The 15,179-nt window shown below is 46.2% G+C and overlaps 1 protein-coding gene and 2 long non-coding RNA genes across 12 annotated transcripts; 2 read left to right on the plus strand and 1 right to left on the minus strand.

Annotated features, from left to right (window-relative positions):
• Positions 1 to 8: 8 nt before the first annotated feature.
• On the minus strand, positions 9 to 14,730 carry LOC108892739 (uncharacterized). 8 transcript variants are annotated; one of them, XM_051068098.1, is made up of 13 exons: positions 13,563 to 14,723; positions 11,493 to 11,972; positions 10,913 to 11,005; positions 10,627 to 10,752; positions 10,091 to 10,411; positions 9,529 to 9,689; positions 6,144 to 6,309; positions 5,969 to 5,985; positions 5,449 to 5,553; positions 2,908 to 3,121; positions 2,733 to 2,749; positions 1,506 to 1,645; positions 9 to 1,203 (listed from the first exon to the last, which is right to left on the minus strand). In XM_051068098.1, the coding sequence occupies exons 1-13, from the start codon at positions 13,597 to 13,599 to the stop codon at positions 1,182 to 1,184; spliced, it is 1,899 nt and encodes a 632-aa protein (XP_050924055.1). In that variant the 5' UTR covers positions 13,600 to 14,723; the 3' UTR covers positions 9 to 1,181. The 8 variants fall into 8 exon arrangements, with proteins under 8 accessions (XP_050924055.1, XP_050924056.1, XP_050924053.1 ...); XM_051068099.1 differs by lacking the exons at positions 5,969 to 5,985; positions 6,144 to 6,309 and adding an exon at positions 5,647 to 5,809 and having other exon boundaries at positions 18 to 1,203; positions 5,449 to 5,561; positions 13,563 to 14,720; XM_051068096.1 differs by lacking the exons at positions 2,733 to 2,749; positions 2,908 to 3,121; positions 5,969 to 5,985; positions 6,144 to 6,309 and adding exons at positions 2,410 to 2,572; positions 4,732 to 4,898; positions 5,647 to 5,809 and having other exon boundaries at positions 57 to 1,203; positions 1,506 to 1,653; positions 5,241 to 5,561; positions 13,563 to 14,711.
• On the plus strand, positions 1,504 to 5,960 carry LOC127140183 (uncharacterized). 3 transcript variants are annotated; one of them, XR_007810541.1, is made up of 3 exons: positions 1,504 to 1,567; positions 5,306 to 5,417; positions 5,827 to 5,960. It is a non-coding gene; the product is annotated as an uncharacterized LOC127140183 (long non-coding RNA). The 3 variants fall into 3 exon arrangements; XR_007810540.1 differs by lacking the exon at positions 1,504 to 1,567 and adding an exon at positions 1,983 to 2,066; XR_007810542.1 differs by lacking the exon at positions 1,504 to 1,567 and adding an exon at positions 2,410 to 2,471.
• LOC127140184 (uncharacterized) lies at positions 6,203 to 9,718 on the plus strand. Its single transcript, XR_007810543.1, has 3 exons — positions 6,203 to 6,258; positions 7,751 to 7,897; positions 9,625 to 9,718. It is a non-coding gene; the product is annotated as an uncharacterized LOC127140184 (long non-coding RNA).
• Positions 14,731 to 15,179: the final 449 nt, after the last annotated feature.

A 15,179-nucleotide genomic window follows, 5' to 3' on the forward strand; every position in this document is an offset into this window, starting at 1 on the left:
GTCACATCAGAGCCCTACCTCCTGTCTATCAGCTGGGTCAGGTCAGTGAGGAAGAATCAGTTCGTCCCTACAGAGTCTCCGATCACTGAGTACAACAACAATAACTTCTCATCCTTTAAAGGTTTAACCTCAGCTGCAGCAGCTCCTGTCCTCACATTTCTAACCCTCCCTCTGTTGACGGGCAGAGATGATCACACTGAACAGAGTTGTTAGAAAACAAAGGGTCTAAACAGGAAGTGGTCGTAGAAGCCTCGGATCAGTGGAGTGACAGGACCGAAGGGATTAAAACGGATTCTGTCTTTTCAGCAGATCAACACGATCCACCTGGTTTTTATTCAGCACAGCAAGAAAAGTCTCACAATGTACAGAAGATTAAATACAACACTGCTGACATGCTGATCCATCAGTGATAATAATCAACACTACAACACAGAGAGCTGCTCTGAACAATGACTGTTTAGTAGAGGAAGGCCAAGGTGGAGAAAACAGATCCAGATTCATATGAATCCAGCTCAGTGTGAACACAGTCTCAGTGGAAACATCAGGAAGCTTCAATGAAGAGCTGCAACAAGCTGATACACAACATATATATACATGATAGTGACAGACAGGAGATCTAATACATCCAATAATCCATCCACTGTATCTAATCCATACGAGGGCTGATAGATCAGTCTGTGTCCTAGAAGGTAGAAGGTAGAAGGAGGAGAGTTCAACACCTCATCACCTGGACGTTCAGTTCAGCTCTCTGACTGATTCTACACAGAGTTTGAAGTTTTCTAGTTTTTTCAGTTTCAGGTCGTTGAAGTTTAAACGTCAGCTCTGTCTGAGAAAACGGACGATCGTCCTCTGAACATGGATCTGAGCTTGTCCATCAACTGGTCAGTCACCCTCGTCGTACATCAGGAGACACTAAACATGGTAAGGTACAACAGTACTACAACCAGAGGGAAGAGAGGGAAGGAGCAGCTGGAGGTGGTGATGACCACAAAACACAGTAATCACATCAATAAATGAAGTTTATATACTGATGACTGATCAATACTGAGTCTGCAGACTGTGTCAGTGTCAGTAGAAAGAAGTTGACAAAGCGTCCTCCTGTCTTCATCCATCAGCTCAATCATCAAAGACTGATCAAACTGATGAATCAGTTCATCTTAGAAGAAGGATCAGAGACTGGTTCATATTTGACCTGAGTTCACTCTGTAGAGGAGACAAAAGACAGTGAGACAGAGACAAACATTACTGTGTGTCATTGTGTTTTCCCTGTTAAAGACACTGTGGATAATTCATTGTTAAAAAGTTCGTGAAAAAAAAAAGTGTAAAAAGTGTTTCGTGAGAAGGACATATGGGCGTATGAGAGCTTTATACCATACGGTTAAATTTACCGACCAGTTCACTCAAACTCAAACCTTTATTCTCTGTTTCTTAAAGACAAATCATTTGACTTCACTAAAACTTATTAAAGGAGTCTCTGACCTCTGACCTGTATCTACAGCACTGACCTTTGACCTGTAGCTCCACTTGTTTCTTCATCAGGATGATTCTGTCCCTGCTGATGGTGCAGGTGTAGTGTGTTTTCATCCAGGTCACCTGTGGTTTTGAAGGGCAGCTGGACAGACTCCACCCCTGAATCCACCTCCACCTTTGAGACTGAGAGGACAACAAAGCACATCCATCAGCTGTACAGACAGCAGCAGCAGAACTCAGCACATTTTCTTTGACTGTATGAAGTGAAATATTTGCAGTGAAAACATGTTGATTGTTCAGTCTGAAATATCTCCCATTGCTCCATTGAACAGAGACAGTGTTGTCTTTGTGTCTGTACAATCAACAGCACAACTCACTGTTTATTCAACAACTGAGTTTGATTGTCAAATGGACAAAACCAAACCTTTATTCTCTGTCTCTGAAAGACAGTTAGAGTCAAATCATTTGACTTCACTAAAACTTATTAACGGAGTCTCTGACCTCTGACATCTGACCTGTCTCTACAGCACTGACCTCTGACCTGTAGCTTCACTTGTTTCTTCATCAAAATGTGTCCGTCCCTGCTGACGGTGCAGGTGTAGGTGTCTGTTTCTGTGGGGTGTTTCAGGGTCAGACTGAGGTCTCCAGTTTCTCAGCAGGTCTTTCTTCATCTCTGTTCGGTCTCTGTAAACCTGGTCCTGTTCTCCAGGTCGTTCAGAGCCGTTCTCATACACATGGACCTTCTTGTTGTCTCTGTCCCATCCACTCCACTCTGATGTTTCCATCTAGGTGATCTGTGGTTTTGAAGGGCAGCTGGACAGACTCCACCCCTGAATCCACCTCCACCTTTCGAACTGAGAGGACAACAAAGCACATCATCAGCTGTACAGACAGCAGCAGCAGTTTGTCCTCACTCTGACCTGTATCTACAGCACTGACCTTTGACCTGTAGCTTCACTTGTTTCTTCATCAGGATGTTTCTGTCCCTGCTGATGGTGCAGGTGTAGATGTTGTTGTCTGTTTCTGTGGGGTGTTTCAGGGTCAGACTGAGGTCTCCAGTTCTCAGCAGGTCTTCATTCATCTCTGTTCGGTCTCTGTAAACCTGGTCCTGTTCTTCAGGTTGGTCAGAGCCGTTCTGATAAACATGGACCTTCCTGGTTGTCTCTGTCCATCCACTCCACTCTGATGTTTCCATCCAGGTGATCTGTGGTTTTGAAGGGCAGCTGGACAGACTCCACCCCTGAATCCATGTCCAACTCCACCTTTTGGACTGGGAAGACTACAAAGCACATCATCAGCTGTACAGACAGCAGCAGCAGCACTCAGCACATTTTCTTTGACTGTATGAAGTGAAATATTTGTGACTTCACTAAAATGTATTTAAGGTATCTCTTCCTGAAAGTTCACTGACCTCTGACCTGTATCTACAGCACTGACCTTTGACCTTTAACTCCACTTGTTTCTTCATCAAGATGTGTCCGTCCCTGCTGTAGACAGTGCAGGTGTAGGTGTCTCTGTCTCTGGCTTTGGGGTGTTTCAGGGTCAGACTGAGGTCTCCAGGTTTCAGCAGGTCTTTCTTCATCTCTGTTCGGTCTCTGTAAACCTGGTCCTGTTCTTCAGGTCGGTCAGAGCCGTTCTCATACACATGGACCTTTTTGTTGTCACTGTTCTTCCACTCCACTCTGACGTCTTTAGCCAGTCCAGGTCTGGTTTTGAAGGGCAGCTGGACAGACTCCACCCCTTTCTCCACCTCCACCTGTTGGACTGAGAGGACAACAAATGTTCAGATGTTTATATCTTACTGTCATATAACTTCATCCAGGATATTACTGAACAAATTTCATGATCTAAACTAGAATCACCACTTCAGGATTGTACGCCTCGGCCTCCTCTGGAGAACACGGTGAGAACATAGCGTTCTCCTGAATTGGGCTCTACACCTTGTTTGATGCTTCCAAAACACCCCTGTCCTGCCAGCTGGGCACAAGTGCCTTGTTTTCCTGTCAGCTTTCAACACCTGACTCATGGCTCTCTCCTGATCAGTCAGTCATTGGATCATCTTGTGTCATGATCTCCACCTGGTAGGTGTCCCTGTTGTGAGCTGGTGCTTTGGCAGGTCATTTAAATATTCATATTTACCTCAAGCAAGGTGATGCCTGGGTTCAAAGTAGTGGAACCTTCTCCAATCATTACGTTGGACTGTTTTCAGGATGCTGGTCTCTTTGTCAGTTGTCAGGACCTCCGGCCTCTCCTGCCTTGTGCAGTTATTTCTCTGGTGTGGTTCAACAGGAAATATGATGTTTGCAAACAGTGGTTCTCCTTCGAGAATCACCAGCTTAAGGTGGTGGAGGGGTTTGTGTGGAAGCTGTGTTGTTGAAGGCAATAGCCCCTCGTGGGGTCTCCTAAGACAAACTGGTCCCAAGGGAGGGGCCAGACAAAGAACAATACACCAACCTCAGTGGTACCACAAGGACTGAGCTGGAGTATCCAGACCTGGGATGGGCATTGGTGTTAGGTGCTTTGCAAGCCAGGTGGCAGCAAACAGTCCCCCTCCACGCGGGGCCTCTATAGTTCTACTGGAGGACTTCATCATTCATGATGGCAGTGATGGAGAATCCTTCAGGGACATGATTGGGAGGCTCGACCTGTCTGATCTGAACGATGCTTTGTTATTGGACTTCTGTTCTAGCCATGGACTGGCCAAAACAAATACCAGTTTTGAGTATAAGGTGGTTTCTAAGTGTACCTGGTACCAGAACACCTGAGGCCAAAGATTGATCATTGACTCTCTGGTCGTATCATCAGATCTGCAGCTGTATATCGTAAACACTTGGGTGAATAGAGGGTCAGGGCTGTCAACTGATCACCTCCTAATGTTGAGTTGGATCAGGTGGCAGGGAAGGTTGCCAGACAGACCTGACGAACCCAAACGTACAGTGAGGTTGAACAAGAAGTCACGAATCAAATCATTTTACTTGACTAAAACCCATTAAAGGTGTCTCTGTCTGAAAGTCCACATTAATAATACAATGATTTTATTGTTATTATATGAATCAGATAGACAGCACTGACCTCTGACCTGTATCTACAGCACTGACCTTTGACCTGTAGCTTCACTTGGTTCTCCATCAGGATGTTTCCCTCCCTGCTGACAGTGCAGGTGTAGGTGTTGTTGTCCCAGTCTGTGGGGTATTTCAGGGTCAGACTGAGGTCTCCAGGTTTCAGCAGGTCTTTCTTCATCTCTGTTCGGTCTCTGTAAACCTGGTCCTGTTCTTCAGGTCGGTCAGAGCCGTTCTGATACACATGGACCGTCCTGTTGTCTCTGTCCATCCACTCCACTCTGATGTTTCCATCCAGGTGATCTGTGGTTATGAAGGGCAGCTGGACAGACTCCACCCCTGAATCCACCTCCACCTCCACCTTAGGGACTGAGAGGACAACAAAGCACATCATCAGCTGTACAGACAGCAGCAGCAGCACTCAGCACATTTTCTTTGACTGTATGAAGTGAAATATTTGCAGTGAAAACATGTTTGATTGGTTCAGTCTGAAATATCTCCCATTGCTCCATTGAACAGAGACAGTGTTGTCTTTGGTGTCTGTACAATCAACAGCACAACTCACTGTTTATTCAACAACTTAGTTTGATTGTAAAATGTCAAACCTTTATTCTCTGTCTCTGAAAGACAGAGTCAAATCATTTGACTTCAGTAAAACTTATTAACAGAGTCTCTGACCTCTGACATCTGACCTGTATCTACAGCACTGACCTTTGACCTTTAGCTCCACTTGTTTCTTCATCAAAATGTGTCCGTCCCTGCTGTAGACGGTGCAGGTGTAGGTGTCTGTTTCTGTGGGGTGTTTCAGGGTCAGACTGAGGTCTCCAGTTTTCAGCAGGTCTTTCTTCATCTCTGTTCGGTCTCTGTAAACCTGGTCCTGTTCTTCAGGTCGGTCAGAGCTGTTCTCATACACATGGACCTTCTTGTTGTCTCTGTCCCTCCACTCCACTCTGATGTTTCCATCCAGGTGATCTGTGGTTTTGAAGGGCAGCTGGACAGACTCCACCCCTGAATCCACCTCCACCTTTCGAACTGAGAGGACAACAAAGCACATCATCAGCTGTACAGACAGCAGCAGCAGTTTGTCCTCACTCTGACCTGTATCTACAGCACTGACCTTTGACCTGGAGCTTCACTTCTTTCTTCATCAGGATGTTTCCCTCCCTGCTGATGGTGCAGGTGTAGATGTTGTTGTCTGTTTCTGTGGGGTGTTTCAGGGTCAGACTGAGGTCTCCAGTTCTCAGCAGGTCTTTCTTCATCTCTGTTCGGTCTCTGTAAACCTGGTCCTGTTTTCCAGGTCGGTCAGAGCCGTTCTCATACACATGGACCTTCCTGTTGTCTCTGTCCCTCCACTCCACTCTGATGTTTCCATCCAGGTGAACTGTGGTTTTGAAGGGCAGCTGGACAGACTCCACCCCTGAATCCACATCCAACTCCACCTTTTGGACTGGGAAGACTACAAAGCACATCATCAGCTGTACAGACAGCAGCAGCAGCACTCAGCACATTTTCTTTGACTGTATGAAGTGAAATATTTGTGACTTCACTAAAATGTATTTAAGGTATCTCTTCCTGAAAGTTCACTGACCTCTGACCTGTATCTACAGCACTGACCTTTGACCTTTAACTCCACTTGTTTCTTCATCAAGATGTGTCCGTCCCTGCTGTAGACAGTGCAGGTGTAGGTGTCTCTGTCTCTGGCTTTGGGGTGTTTCAGGGTCAGACTGAGGTCTCCAGGTCTCAGCAGGTCTTTCTTCATCTCTGTTCGGTCTCTGTAAACCTGGTCCTGTTCTTCAGGTCGGTCAGAGCCATTCTCATACACATGGACCTTTTTGTTGTCACTGTTCTTCCACTCCACTCTGACGTCTTTAGCCAGTCCAGGTCTGGTTTTGAAGGGCAGCTGGACAGACTCCACCCCTTTCTCCACCTCCACCTGTTGGACTGAGAGGACCACAAATGTTCAGATGTTTCTATCTTACTGTCATGTTGTCAGGTGGTTTCTAAGTGTACCTGGTACCAGAACACCTGAGGCCAAAGATTGATCATTGACTTTCTGGTCGTATCATCAGATCTGCAGCTGCATATCATAAACACTTGGGTGAATAGAGGGTCAGGGCTGTCAACTGATCACCTCCTAATGGTGAGTTGGATCAGGTGTCAGGGAAGGTTGCCAGACAGACCTGACGAACCCAACCGCACAGTGAGGTTGAACTGGGAAGGACTGGCCGAGGCCTCTGTACATAAAGTCTTCAACTCCCAACCCCAGAAGAGTTTCCCATGCATCCCTGAGGGAGGTTGGGGACGTGGAGTCAGAGTGGGCCATGTACAAAACCTCCATTGCAGACGTGGTGGGTAGGAGTTGTGGTCGGTGCCTGTTGAGGCACCAAGCTAAGAACCCATTCATGGACACTGGTGGGGAGGGAAGCATTCAAACAAAGGATGGAGGCCTTTGGGCTTGGCTGGCCTACGGGTCTCCTGAAGCAGAGGACAGGTACCAGGAGGCCACAAGGACTGAAGCTTTCAACAACTTAGTTTGATTGTCAAATGGACAAAATCAAACCTTTATTCTCTGTCTCTGAAAGACAATTAGAGTCAAATCATTTGACTTCACTAAAACTTATTAAAGGAGTCTCTGCCTCAAAGTTCACATTAATAATACAATTATTTTATTGTTATTATCTGAATCACATAGACAGCACTGACCTCTGACCCAGAGCAGCACCTCTTTCTTCATCAGGATGTTTCCCTCCTTGGTGTAGACGGTGCAGGTGTAGGTGTCTGTTTCTGTGGGGTGTTTCAAGGTCAGACTGAGGTCTCCAGGTTTCAGCAGGTCTTTCTTCATCTCTGTTCGGTCTCTGTAAACCTGGTCCTGTTCTTCAGGTCGGTCAGAGCTGTTCTCATACACATGGACCTTCTTGTTGTCTCTGTCCATCCACTCCACTCTGATGTTTCCATCCAGGTGAACTGTGGTTTTGAAGGGCAGCTGGACAGACTCCACCCCTGAATCCACCTCCACCTTTCGAACTGAGAGGACAACAAAGCACATCATCAGCTGTACAGACAGCAGCAGCAGTTTGTCATCACTCTGACCTGTATCTACAGCACTGACCTTTGACCTGTAGCTTCACTTGTTTCTTCATCAGGATGTTTCCCTCCCTGCTGACAGTGCAGGTGTAGATGTTGTTGTCTGTTTCTGTGGGTTTTTTCAGGGTCAGACTGAGGTCTCCAGGTCTCAGCAGGTCTTTCTTCATCTCTGTTCGGTCTCTGTAAACCTGGTCCTGTTCTTCAGGTCGGTCAGAGCCGTTCTCATACACATGGACCTTCCTGTTGTCTCTGTCCGTCCACTCCACTCTGATGTTTCCATCCAGGTGAACTGTGGTTTTGAAGGGCAGCTGGACAGACTCCACCCCTGTATCCATGTCCAACTCCACCTTTTGGACTGGGAAGACTACAAAGCACATCATCAGCTGTACAGACAGCAGCAGCAGCACTCAGCACATTTTCTTTGACTGTATGAAGTGAAATATTTGTGACTTCACTAAAGGTTATTCAAGGTATGCCTTCCTGAAAGTTCACTGACCTTTGACCTGTAGCTTGACTTTTTTCTCCATCAGGATGTTTCCGTCCCTGCTGTTGACAGTGCAGGTGTATCTTCCTATGTCTCTGGCTTTGGGGAGTTTCAGGGTCAGACTGAGGTCTCCAGTTTTCAGCAGGTCTTTCTTCATCTCTGTTCGGTCTCTGTAAACCTGGTCCTGTTCTTCAGGTCGGTCAGAGCTGTTCTCATACACATGGACCTTCCTGTTGTCTCTGTCCGTCCACTCCACTCTGATGTTTCCATCTAGGTGAACTGTGGTTTTGAAGGGCAGCTGGACAGACTCCACCCCTGAATCCACCTCCACCTTAGGGACTGAGAGGACAACAAAGCACATCATCAGCTGTACAGACAGCAGCAGCAGCACTCAGCACATTTTCTTTGACTGTATGAAGTGAAATATTTGCAGTGAAAACATGTTTGATTGGTTCAGTCTGAAATATCTCCTGTTAATGCCGGGTGGTATGACCAGAAAGTTGGATCAAAGTAGTGTGTAGGATTCTGGAAGTTTCATGAAAATTCACCAGCAAAAACTCAGTCGTGGGAGCAGGTCAGTGAGGCTTTGGAGAAGGACTTTGGTCTCAAGGAAGTTCTGGCACACCTTTGAAACAGTAGGGTTTGTCTCAGTCTGTGTTCAGCTGGGGAGAGGAATAGTTCTCACCCAGAGTAGGGATATTGTCGAGCAATGGAAAGAGCACTTCAAGGAGCTTGTTAACCCAGTGATCCTCTGTGAGGAGGACAGTGTCTGAAGACTTGGGAGAAGCCTCAACCAGCCCTAGCAGAGGTCACTGACGTAGTCAAGAAGCTCCTCGTCAGCACTCTGCCTGGTGTGGATGAGATTTACCAGAAGGCAAAGCTTTCCATTTACCAACCGTCTATGTTCCAAACCCTCACCTGTGGTCATGAGCTTTGGGCTGCGGTTGTTCATTGTTGTGTTATGAAGTTCTAACTGTTCGTAAAAAAAAACATGCTCAGTAAATATGGATCCTCTCTCAGTACACTATGCACAGCTCCCGTAGCACTTCTAGTGGTGGACAGTATTATGTAATTTGCTGCCGACTGAAATGGTGCAGCTGTTATTTCAGCTATGCTACAGTATGTGGGTATATGAAGAGGTCATACCATACAGGAGATTGAAACACTATACCACCCAGCTCTACCTGTCCAATCATTTGACTTCACTAAAACCTATTACAGGAGTCTCTGATCTCTGACCTCTGACTTGTATCTACAGCACTGACCTTTGACCTGTAGCTTCACTTGTTTCTTCATCAGGATGTTTCCATTCCTGTTGTAGATGGTGCAGGTGTAGATGTTGTTGTCTCCCACTCTGGGTTGTGTCAGGGTCAGACTGAGGTCTCCAGTTCTCAGCAGGTCTTCATTCATCTCTGTTCGGTCTCTGTAAACCTGGTCCTGTTCTTCAGGTCGGTCAGAGCCGTTCTCATACACATGGACCTTCTTGTTGTCACTGTCCATCCACTCCACTCTGATGTTTCCATCCAGGTGATCTGGGGTTTTGAAGGGCAGCTGGACAGACTCCACCCCTGAATCCACCTCCACCTTTCGAACTGAGAGGACAACAAAGCACATCATCAGCTGTACAGACAGCAGCAGCAGCACTCAGCACATTTTCTTTGACTGTATGAAGTGAAATATTTGCAGTGAAAACATGTTTGATTGGTTCAGTCTGAAATATCTCCCATTGCTCCATTGAACAGAGACAGTGTTGTCTTTGGTGTCTGTACAATCAACAGCACAACTCACTGTTTATTCAGCAACTTAGTTTGATTGTCAAATGGACAAAATCAAACCTTTATTCTCTGTCTGTCCGCTACAACTCCCCCCTAAACCCAATAAAAGCTCTGAAATTCTTAACTATTTTAAATAATATCCCTTATGATTTATAATATTTAACACATAGCCACACCTGCTTGTACCTGTGCACGACACCTGTATCTACAGTACTGACCTCTGACCTGTATCTCCATTTTTTTCTTCATCAGGAGTTTTCCCTCCTTGCTGTAGACTCTGCAGGTGTAGTTGTCTCCATCTGTGGGGTGTTTCAGAGTCAGACTGAGGTCTTCAGTTCTCAGCAGGTCTTTCTTCATCTCTGTTCGGTCTCTGTAAACCTGGTCCTGTTCTTCAGGTCGGTCAGAGCCGTTCGCATACACATGGACTGTATCATTGTAACGGTTCCTCCACTCCACTCTGACGTCTTTAGGCAGGTTCCTTGTGGTTTTGCAGAGCAGCTGGACAGACTCCACCCCCTCCTCCACCTCCACCTGTTGGACTGAGAGGACAACAAAGCACATCACCAGCAGCAGCACTCAGCACCTCTGACCTGGTCTGATTAAGAGAGACAGCTTTCACTTTGGATGGAGCAGCTCTCATCTCTAGAAATCTGTTTATTAGTCGACCAAAACCATGACAGCCCAGCTTTAGCTGTACTAACCTCAGTTATGATGTGGTGCTATATAAGTGAAATTAACAATCACAGACACAAACCTTCTCTGTTCTTCATCCTTTTATACATGATGACAGCGGTAACCACAGGAAGAGGAAACAGGAGAACCACAGGAACCAGAGGAACCAGGACACCTGCGTGGACCTTCTGTCTGACTAGATACGGTTCTGTAGTCGACACAACAACAACATGACATTAAAAACTTCAGATAAATCCACTGAAGTCCACCTCTGCTCTGACCTGAGTCCACTGCTCCGACCTCTGCGAGGTGTAACAGCTGACATCACTCTTCTGTCTCAGCAGGTGATCTTCTCGATCGTCTCTTACCTTGCTGTGAACTGACGCCATGACCGGTGACGTTGGAGAAGAACTGTGACACCGTCGTCATCATGTCTCTCATCAGAGAGTAGAAGTAAGAAGCTGCATGAGAAAACCACATTATCCAACAATGTTAGAGCTACATGATTGTTTTGGTCATAGTGAACTAGCCTCCATGTCAGTGTGGTGTTGTCAGACTGAAGAACTGTTACACCTGGATGCCAACACTGAGACGTTCATTAACTGGGTTAGTTTCAATAGTAAAGAGTGAAGACAGGTATATTGATTGTAGAGGATGTAGGAACAACTGATGATAATGGACTACAAACATTTCTTTTGACAGGAATGATTGAGTTATTGATGGAGTCATGAGGTTTGAAGCTACTGACTTTACAAAGGATGGAACAATCATGTGAGGGGTGTAAAAAGGTTTTGGTGGTGATGATGTCTCAGTCGTCTTTTTTATTTACCTTATTTATTTCTGCAGGGACTGGGGGTGTTTACATTTTCAGGGTTTATACTCTACATCTGGAGACTTCCCATCACTGTACAAACTGTAGCTGCTCACACACACATACACACTCCGTACCTTTTCTTTCCTTCATCCCTTTATACATTTTATACATGAGGACACCGATGACAGCTGCAGCCAGGACATTCAGGACAACCAGGACAACCAGGACAGCTGCGAGGACCTTGGGCCAGGCTGGAGGTTCAGCAGTTGACAAGATAACATTCAGTTGTACTTGAGTCCGGCTCAGATCTTGTCCAGACCTCCGGACGGTGCAGGTGTAGTTGCCACTGTCACTGATGGAGGGTTTCCTCAGAGTGAGGCTGAGGTCTCCAGTCTGCAGAGCGTCCGTCCTCATCGACGTTCGGTTGGTGTAAAGATGGTTCTGGTCTCCGAGGACGTCTCCACTCTGCTGACGAGCATGAACAATCGGGTCTCTGAAGTCTTCTCGGCTCCACACCGCTGTGGACTTCTCAGAGACAGAGGCGTTGACCTGACAGGGCAGCAGGACTGACTCCGCCCCCTCATACACCTCTATACCCAAGGCATGCTGGGAAACTGTGAGGACACAAACAAATCACGTTTATTTCTACAGCAAGTCAGACACAGGTGGGGGTGGTGCTGTAGGTGGTGCTGTAGGGCGGAGGTTAGTTCCTGATGATGTGTCAGAAATTCCTCTGTTTGCTCCAAACGAGCTGAACATGGATTTAAATGAAGCAGTTAGACAGGGCCCTCCTACTCTATGTTTCCTCTGAGGTTTGTAAAGAGCAGTCAGACTGTTACAGTACGTCTGATGTGATGATGAGCTGCTGCTGATCTAATCGCTGTATCGAGTGTAATGAGAGGCAGCATCTGTCAGGGTGGAAGGATAATGGGTCTGATGGGGACCGACAGACAGACGTCAGGATGCAGTGGATTTATCCAGAACAAGTGATGATCTGATGCTTCTGCCCAAACACACAGAGTCTAAATTCAGCAGTTTTTTGAACAGAGTTTGGTGGAGCTGATCACAAACACCACTTTCATCTTCATCCTCTGATAAAGTCCTGTTCAATCCACGTCTCACTGATCTGACTGTGGACGATTAAACCTTCACAAACCTCTGACTGGTTTCCTCCCACAGGAACTCTGTAAAGACCCCGCCACAATAAGAGCCTCAGTCCTGCAGGTTGTAATGTTCAGTTTGACTGTATTTACCTGTCCTGATGCTGTGAATGTGATTGTGTCAGAGATTCCTCTGTTTGCTCCAAACGAGCTGAACATAGATTTAAATGAACTGATGAACAGATTCTTATGTATCACTTCAATTCAGTTTCCTTCAGAAAGTGTGAGTCAGATGTGAATATCAGACGTGTTATTCACCATTAACTGGTTGTTAATGTACTAACATGTATATTAGCTCTTTATTAGTCATTATAAAGCTCTTATTAATGCCTCAGCCTGATCATATTCTGCAGTTTCCCTCAGTCACCTTCTGCTGACTGACAGTAATGAAGCTGTTGTACATGACTTATGATCTTAATCTGCTTTGCTCAGTGTGGACTTTATAACAACCACAGTCTTTATTAACACTTGATGAAAATGATCAGAGTCTGAGTCTGAAGGAAGTCTCCGTGACTCATGTTTCCTGTTCTACCGTCAGGTCATTAGTCTAACACAGGTTCTCTATCTAACAGCCAGTACACATGCTAATGATGCTAAAGAGTTAGCGACCTTTCAACCAAACCCACCTGTAGTTCAGACTCTGAAGAAAAAGTCCTGTCACTGTTCTGACAGGGTGTGGTAGGAGACATTTAAGTTTCACTTTCACTGAAAGAGGGGGGGGATTATTGGTCCTGATGAAACTCTGAGTCTTTGTGTTTTACAGGAGGAAGGTTTAGACTCTGAACGCAACATCCAGCCGCTGTCCATGGTGCTGAACTGACTCTGACTATTACTGTTTGAGAGAGAGACAGACAGACAGACAAACAGGCCGAGGGACAGACAGTCAGACAGAGAGACAGACAGACAGACGTGACTGACTCTGACCAGCAGGGAGTTTAGAAATTGATGCGACGATTCCGCCCGAATCATCCGGTCACGGCGACGCGACCACGGTCAGTAAAACCAGTCGTTTTGTGAATGGAGTTTGGTGGAAGGTTTTCTTACCGTGCAGGAAGATCACGAACACCAGCAACATCTTCATCCCGTTAAATCCCGTTCGATCCGTTCGTCTGTGATGTGACCGCAGCTGAATGAATCAGACTGACTGTGTCCTCAGCTCAGACTCAGACTGACGCAGAGGAAACTTTAGTTTCACTTTCAGTTTCAACAAGAGCTGCGTCATGGTGAAATCAGTGTGTGTGTGTGTGTGTGTGTGTGTGTGTGTGTGTGTGTTCACACCTTTTCATTCTCTCTAAATGAAAAGGTGTGAACAGTTTCTGTTCCGTCCTCAGAGGATTCTCAGACACATCCTAACTCAGACGGTTCAGACAAACCTGAGCTGCTTCCTGTAGGAGGCGGTCGTCGGTCTGGACCAGCAGGTGGAGGTTTCCCTCCACAGACCGACCTCTGAACGTCTCATTCAGACACAGACCGACTGAGCCTCGGTTCAGTCTCTGTTTCAGACTCGTTCCTTTGTCCGAAGAAACAAACAGAAACACATGAGAACAGTTGGATTAAATCCTGAGAAAGCAGCTGACCACAGACCGGACGGAAACACGACGCCATGACGTCAGTCGACCTTCTTCATCGACCAAGCACAGTCCAGACATTTACCTGCTCCTGTTACCTGAACAGAAACATGGAGAAACACCTTCATCAGCAGCTGCTCCAATAAACACAGAGATGGGATCAATCATTTCTATTGATCCTGATGCCAGAGACTGTCTAATGATTCAGGTCTTTATCAAGACTTAGATACCAAACCTTTAAACAAGCAACAAGGAACCGAAGGAGAAACAAAGTGAGGACATGATCACTTCAAGAACTGAACTCAGAGTCTTCAGTGTGAAGCAGCTACAGACCTGCTGTTACACTAATACTGAGGAGATCTTTCTGATGTCACAGGGCATGGCAGGACATGGACTAGGAACTCTGAGGGGGTCCTGCGGGGTCTGGAACTAGGACATTGACAGTGGATCCTTTGGGTCCTGAGGGTTTCAGGACAGAGGGCCTCCATGGATCTGTCTTGTTCTGGATCATCCAACAGATCCTGGATCAGATTGGGTTTTGGGGAGTTTGGAGGCCTTGGCTTCTGTGGTGTGTTGGGAGCATTGTCCTGCTGGGGGAGGCCCCTGTTACCATGGGAGGGGGGACAGAGCCTGTCACCTTCAGTCAAACTGAGGCTACTCTGAAGCAGCTTTGTGTCCTGTACAGTTCAAATCAAAGACTGTCAGAACGCTGCAGAGGTCAGCAGGTTACTTCATACTGTCATAGAAACAGGAAGTGATGTCACTGACCTCTGACCCTCAGTCTGCTCTGAGGAGAGTCAACACCTTCATCAATGTAACCAGTAGAGACCTTCATCAGATTCATCAAGTATAGTTGAGTATCATCTGCATAACAATGGAAGTTGGAATGGAATCATTTATTATTCCCTGGCGGGAAATCATTACATTGTTTTTACATTTATGGAGAGTTTCCTGATAATGTTTCTTAAAGGAAGCAAATACAAGGTGAATAGACCTGGTCCAAGACCAGAACCCTGAGGACACTGTTTTGTGAAGGATCTTATAGAGGAAGTGAAGGTTAGATATGGGTCTATGTTTGGCTGATACACCTGGA

The sequence above is a fragment of the Lates calcarifer genome, unplaced genomic scaffold, assembly GCF_001640805.2.
Source record: "Lates calcarifer isolate ASB-BC8 unplaced genomic scaffold, TLL_Latcal_v3 _unitig_2390_quiver_865, whole genome shotgun sequence".
Classification (NCBI taxonomy): domain Eukaryota; kingdom Metazoa; phylum Chordata; class Actinopteri; family Centropomidae; genus Lates; species Lates calcarifer.

Excerpts from the sequence above, each read along its gene's own strand:
- LOC108892739 (XM_051068096.1), bottom strand. The coding sequence starts at position 13,599 with ATGAAGATGTTGCTGGTGTTCGTGATCTTCCTGCACG. Across the intron at positions 1,654-2,409 it reads AGTGAAGCTACAGGTCAAAG|TCTCAAAGGTGGAGGTGGAT; the intron begins GTCAGTGCTGTA and ends TTGTCCTCTCAG. Across the intron at positions 1,204-1,505 it reads AGTGGAGCTACAGGTCAAAG|AGTGAACTCAGGTCAAATAT; the intron begins GTCAGTGCTGTA and ends TCTCCTCTACAG.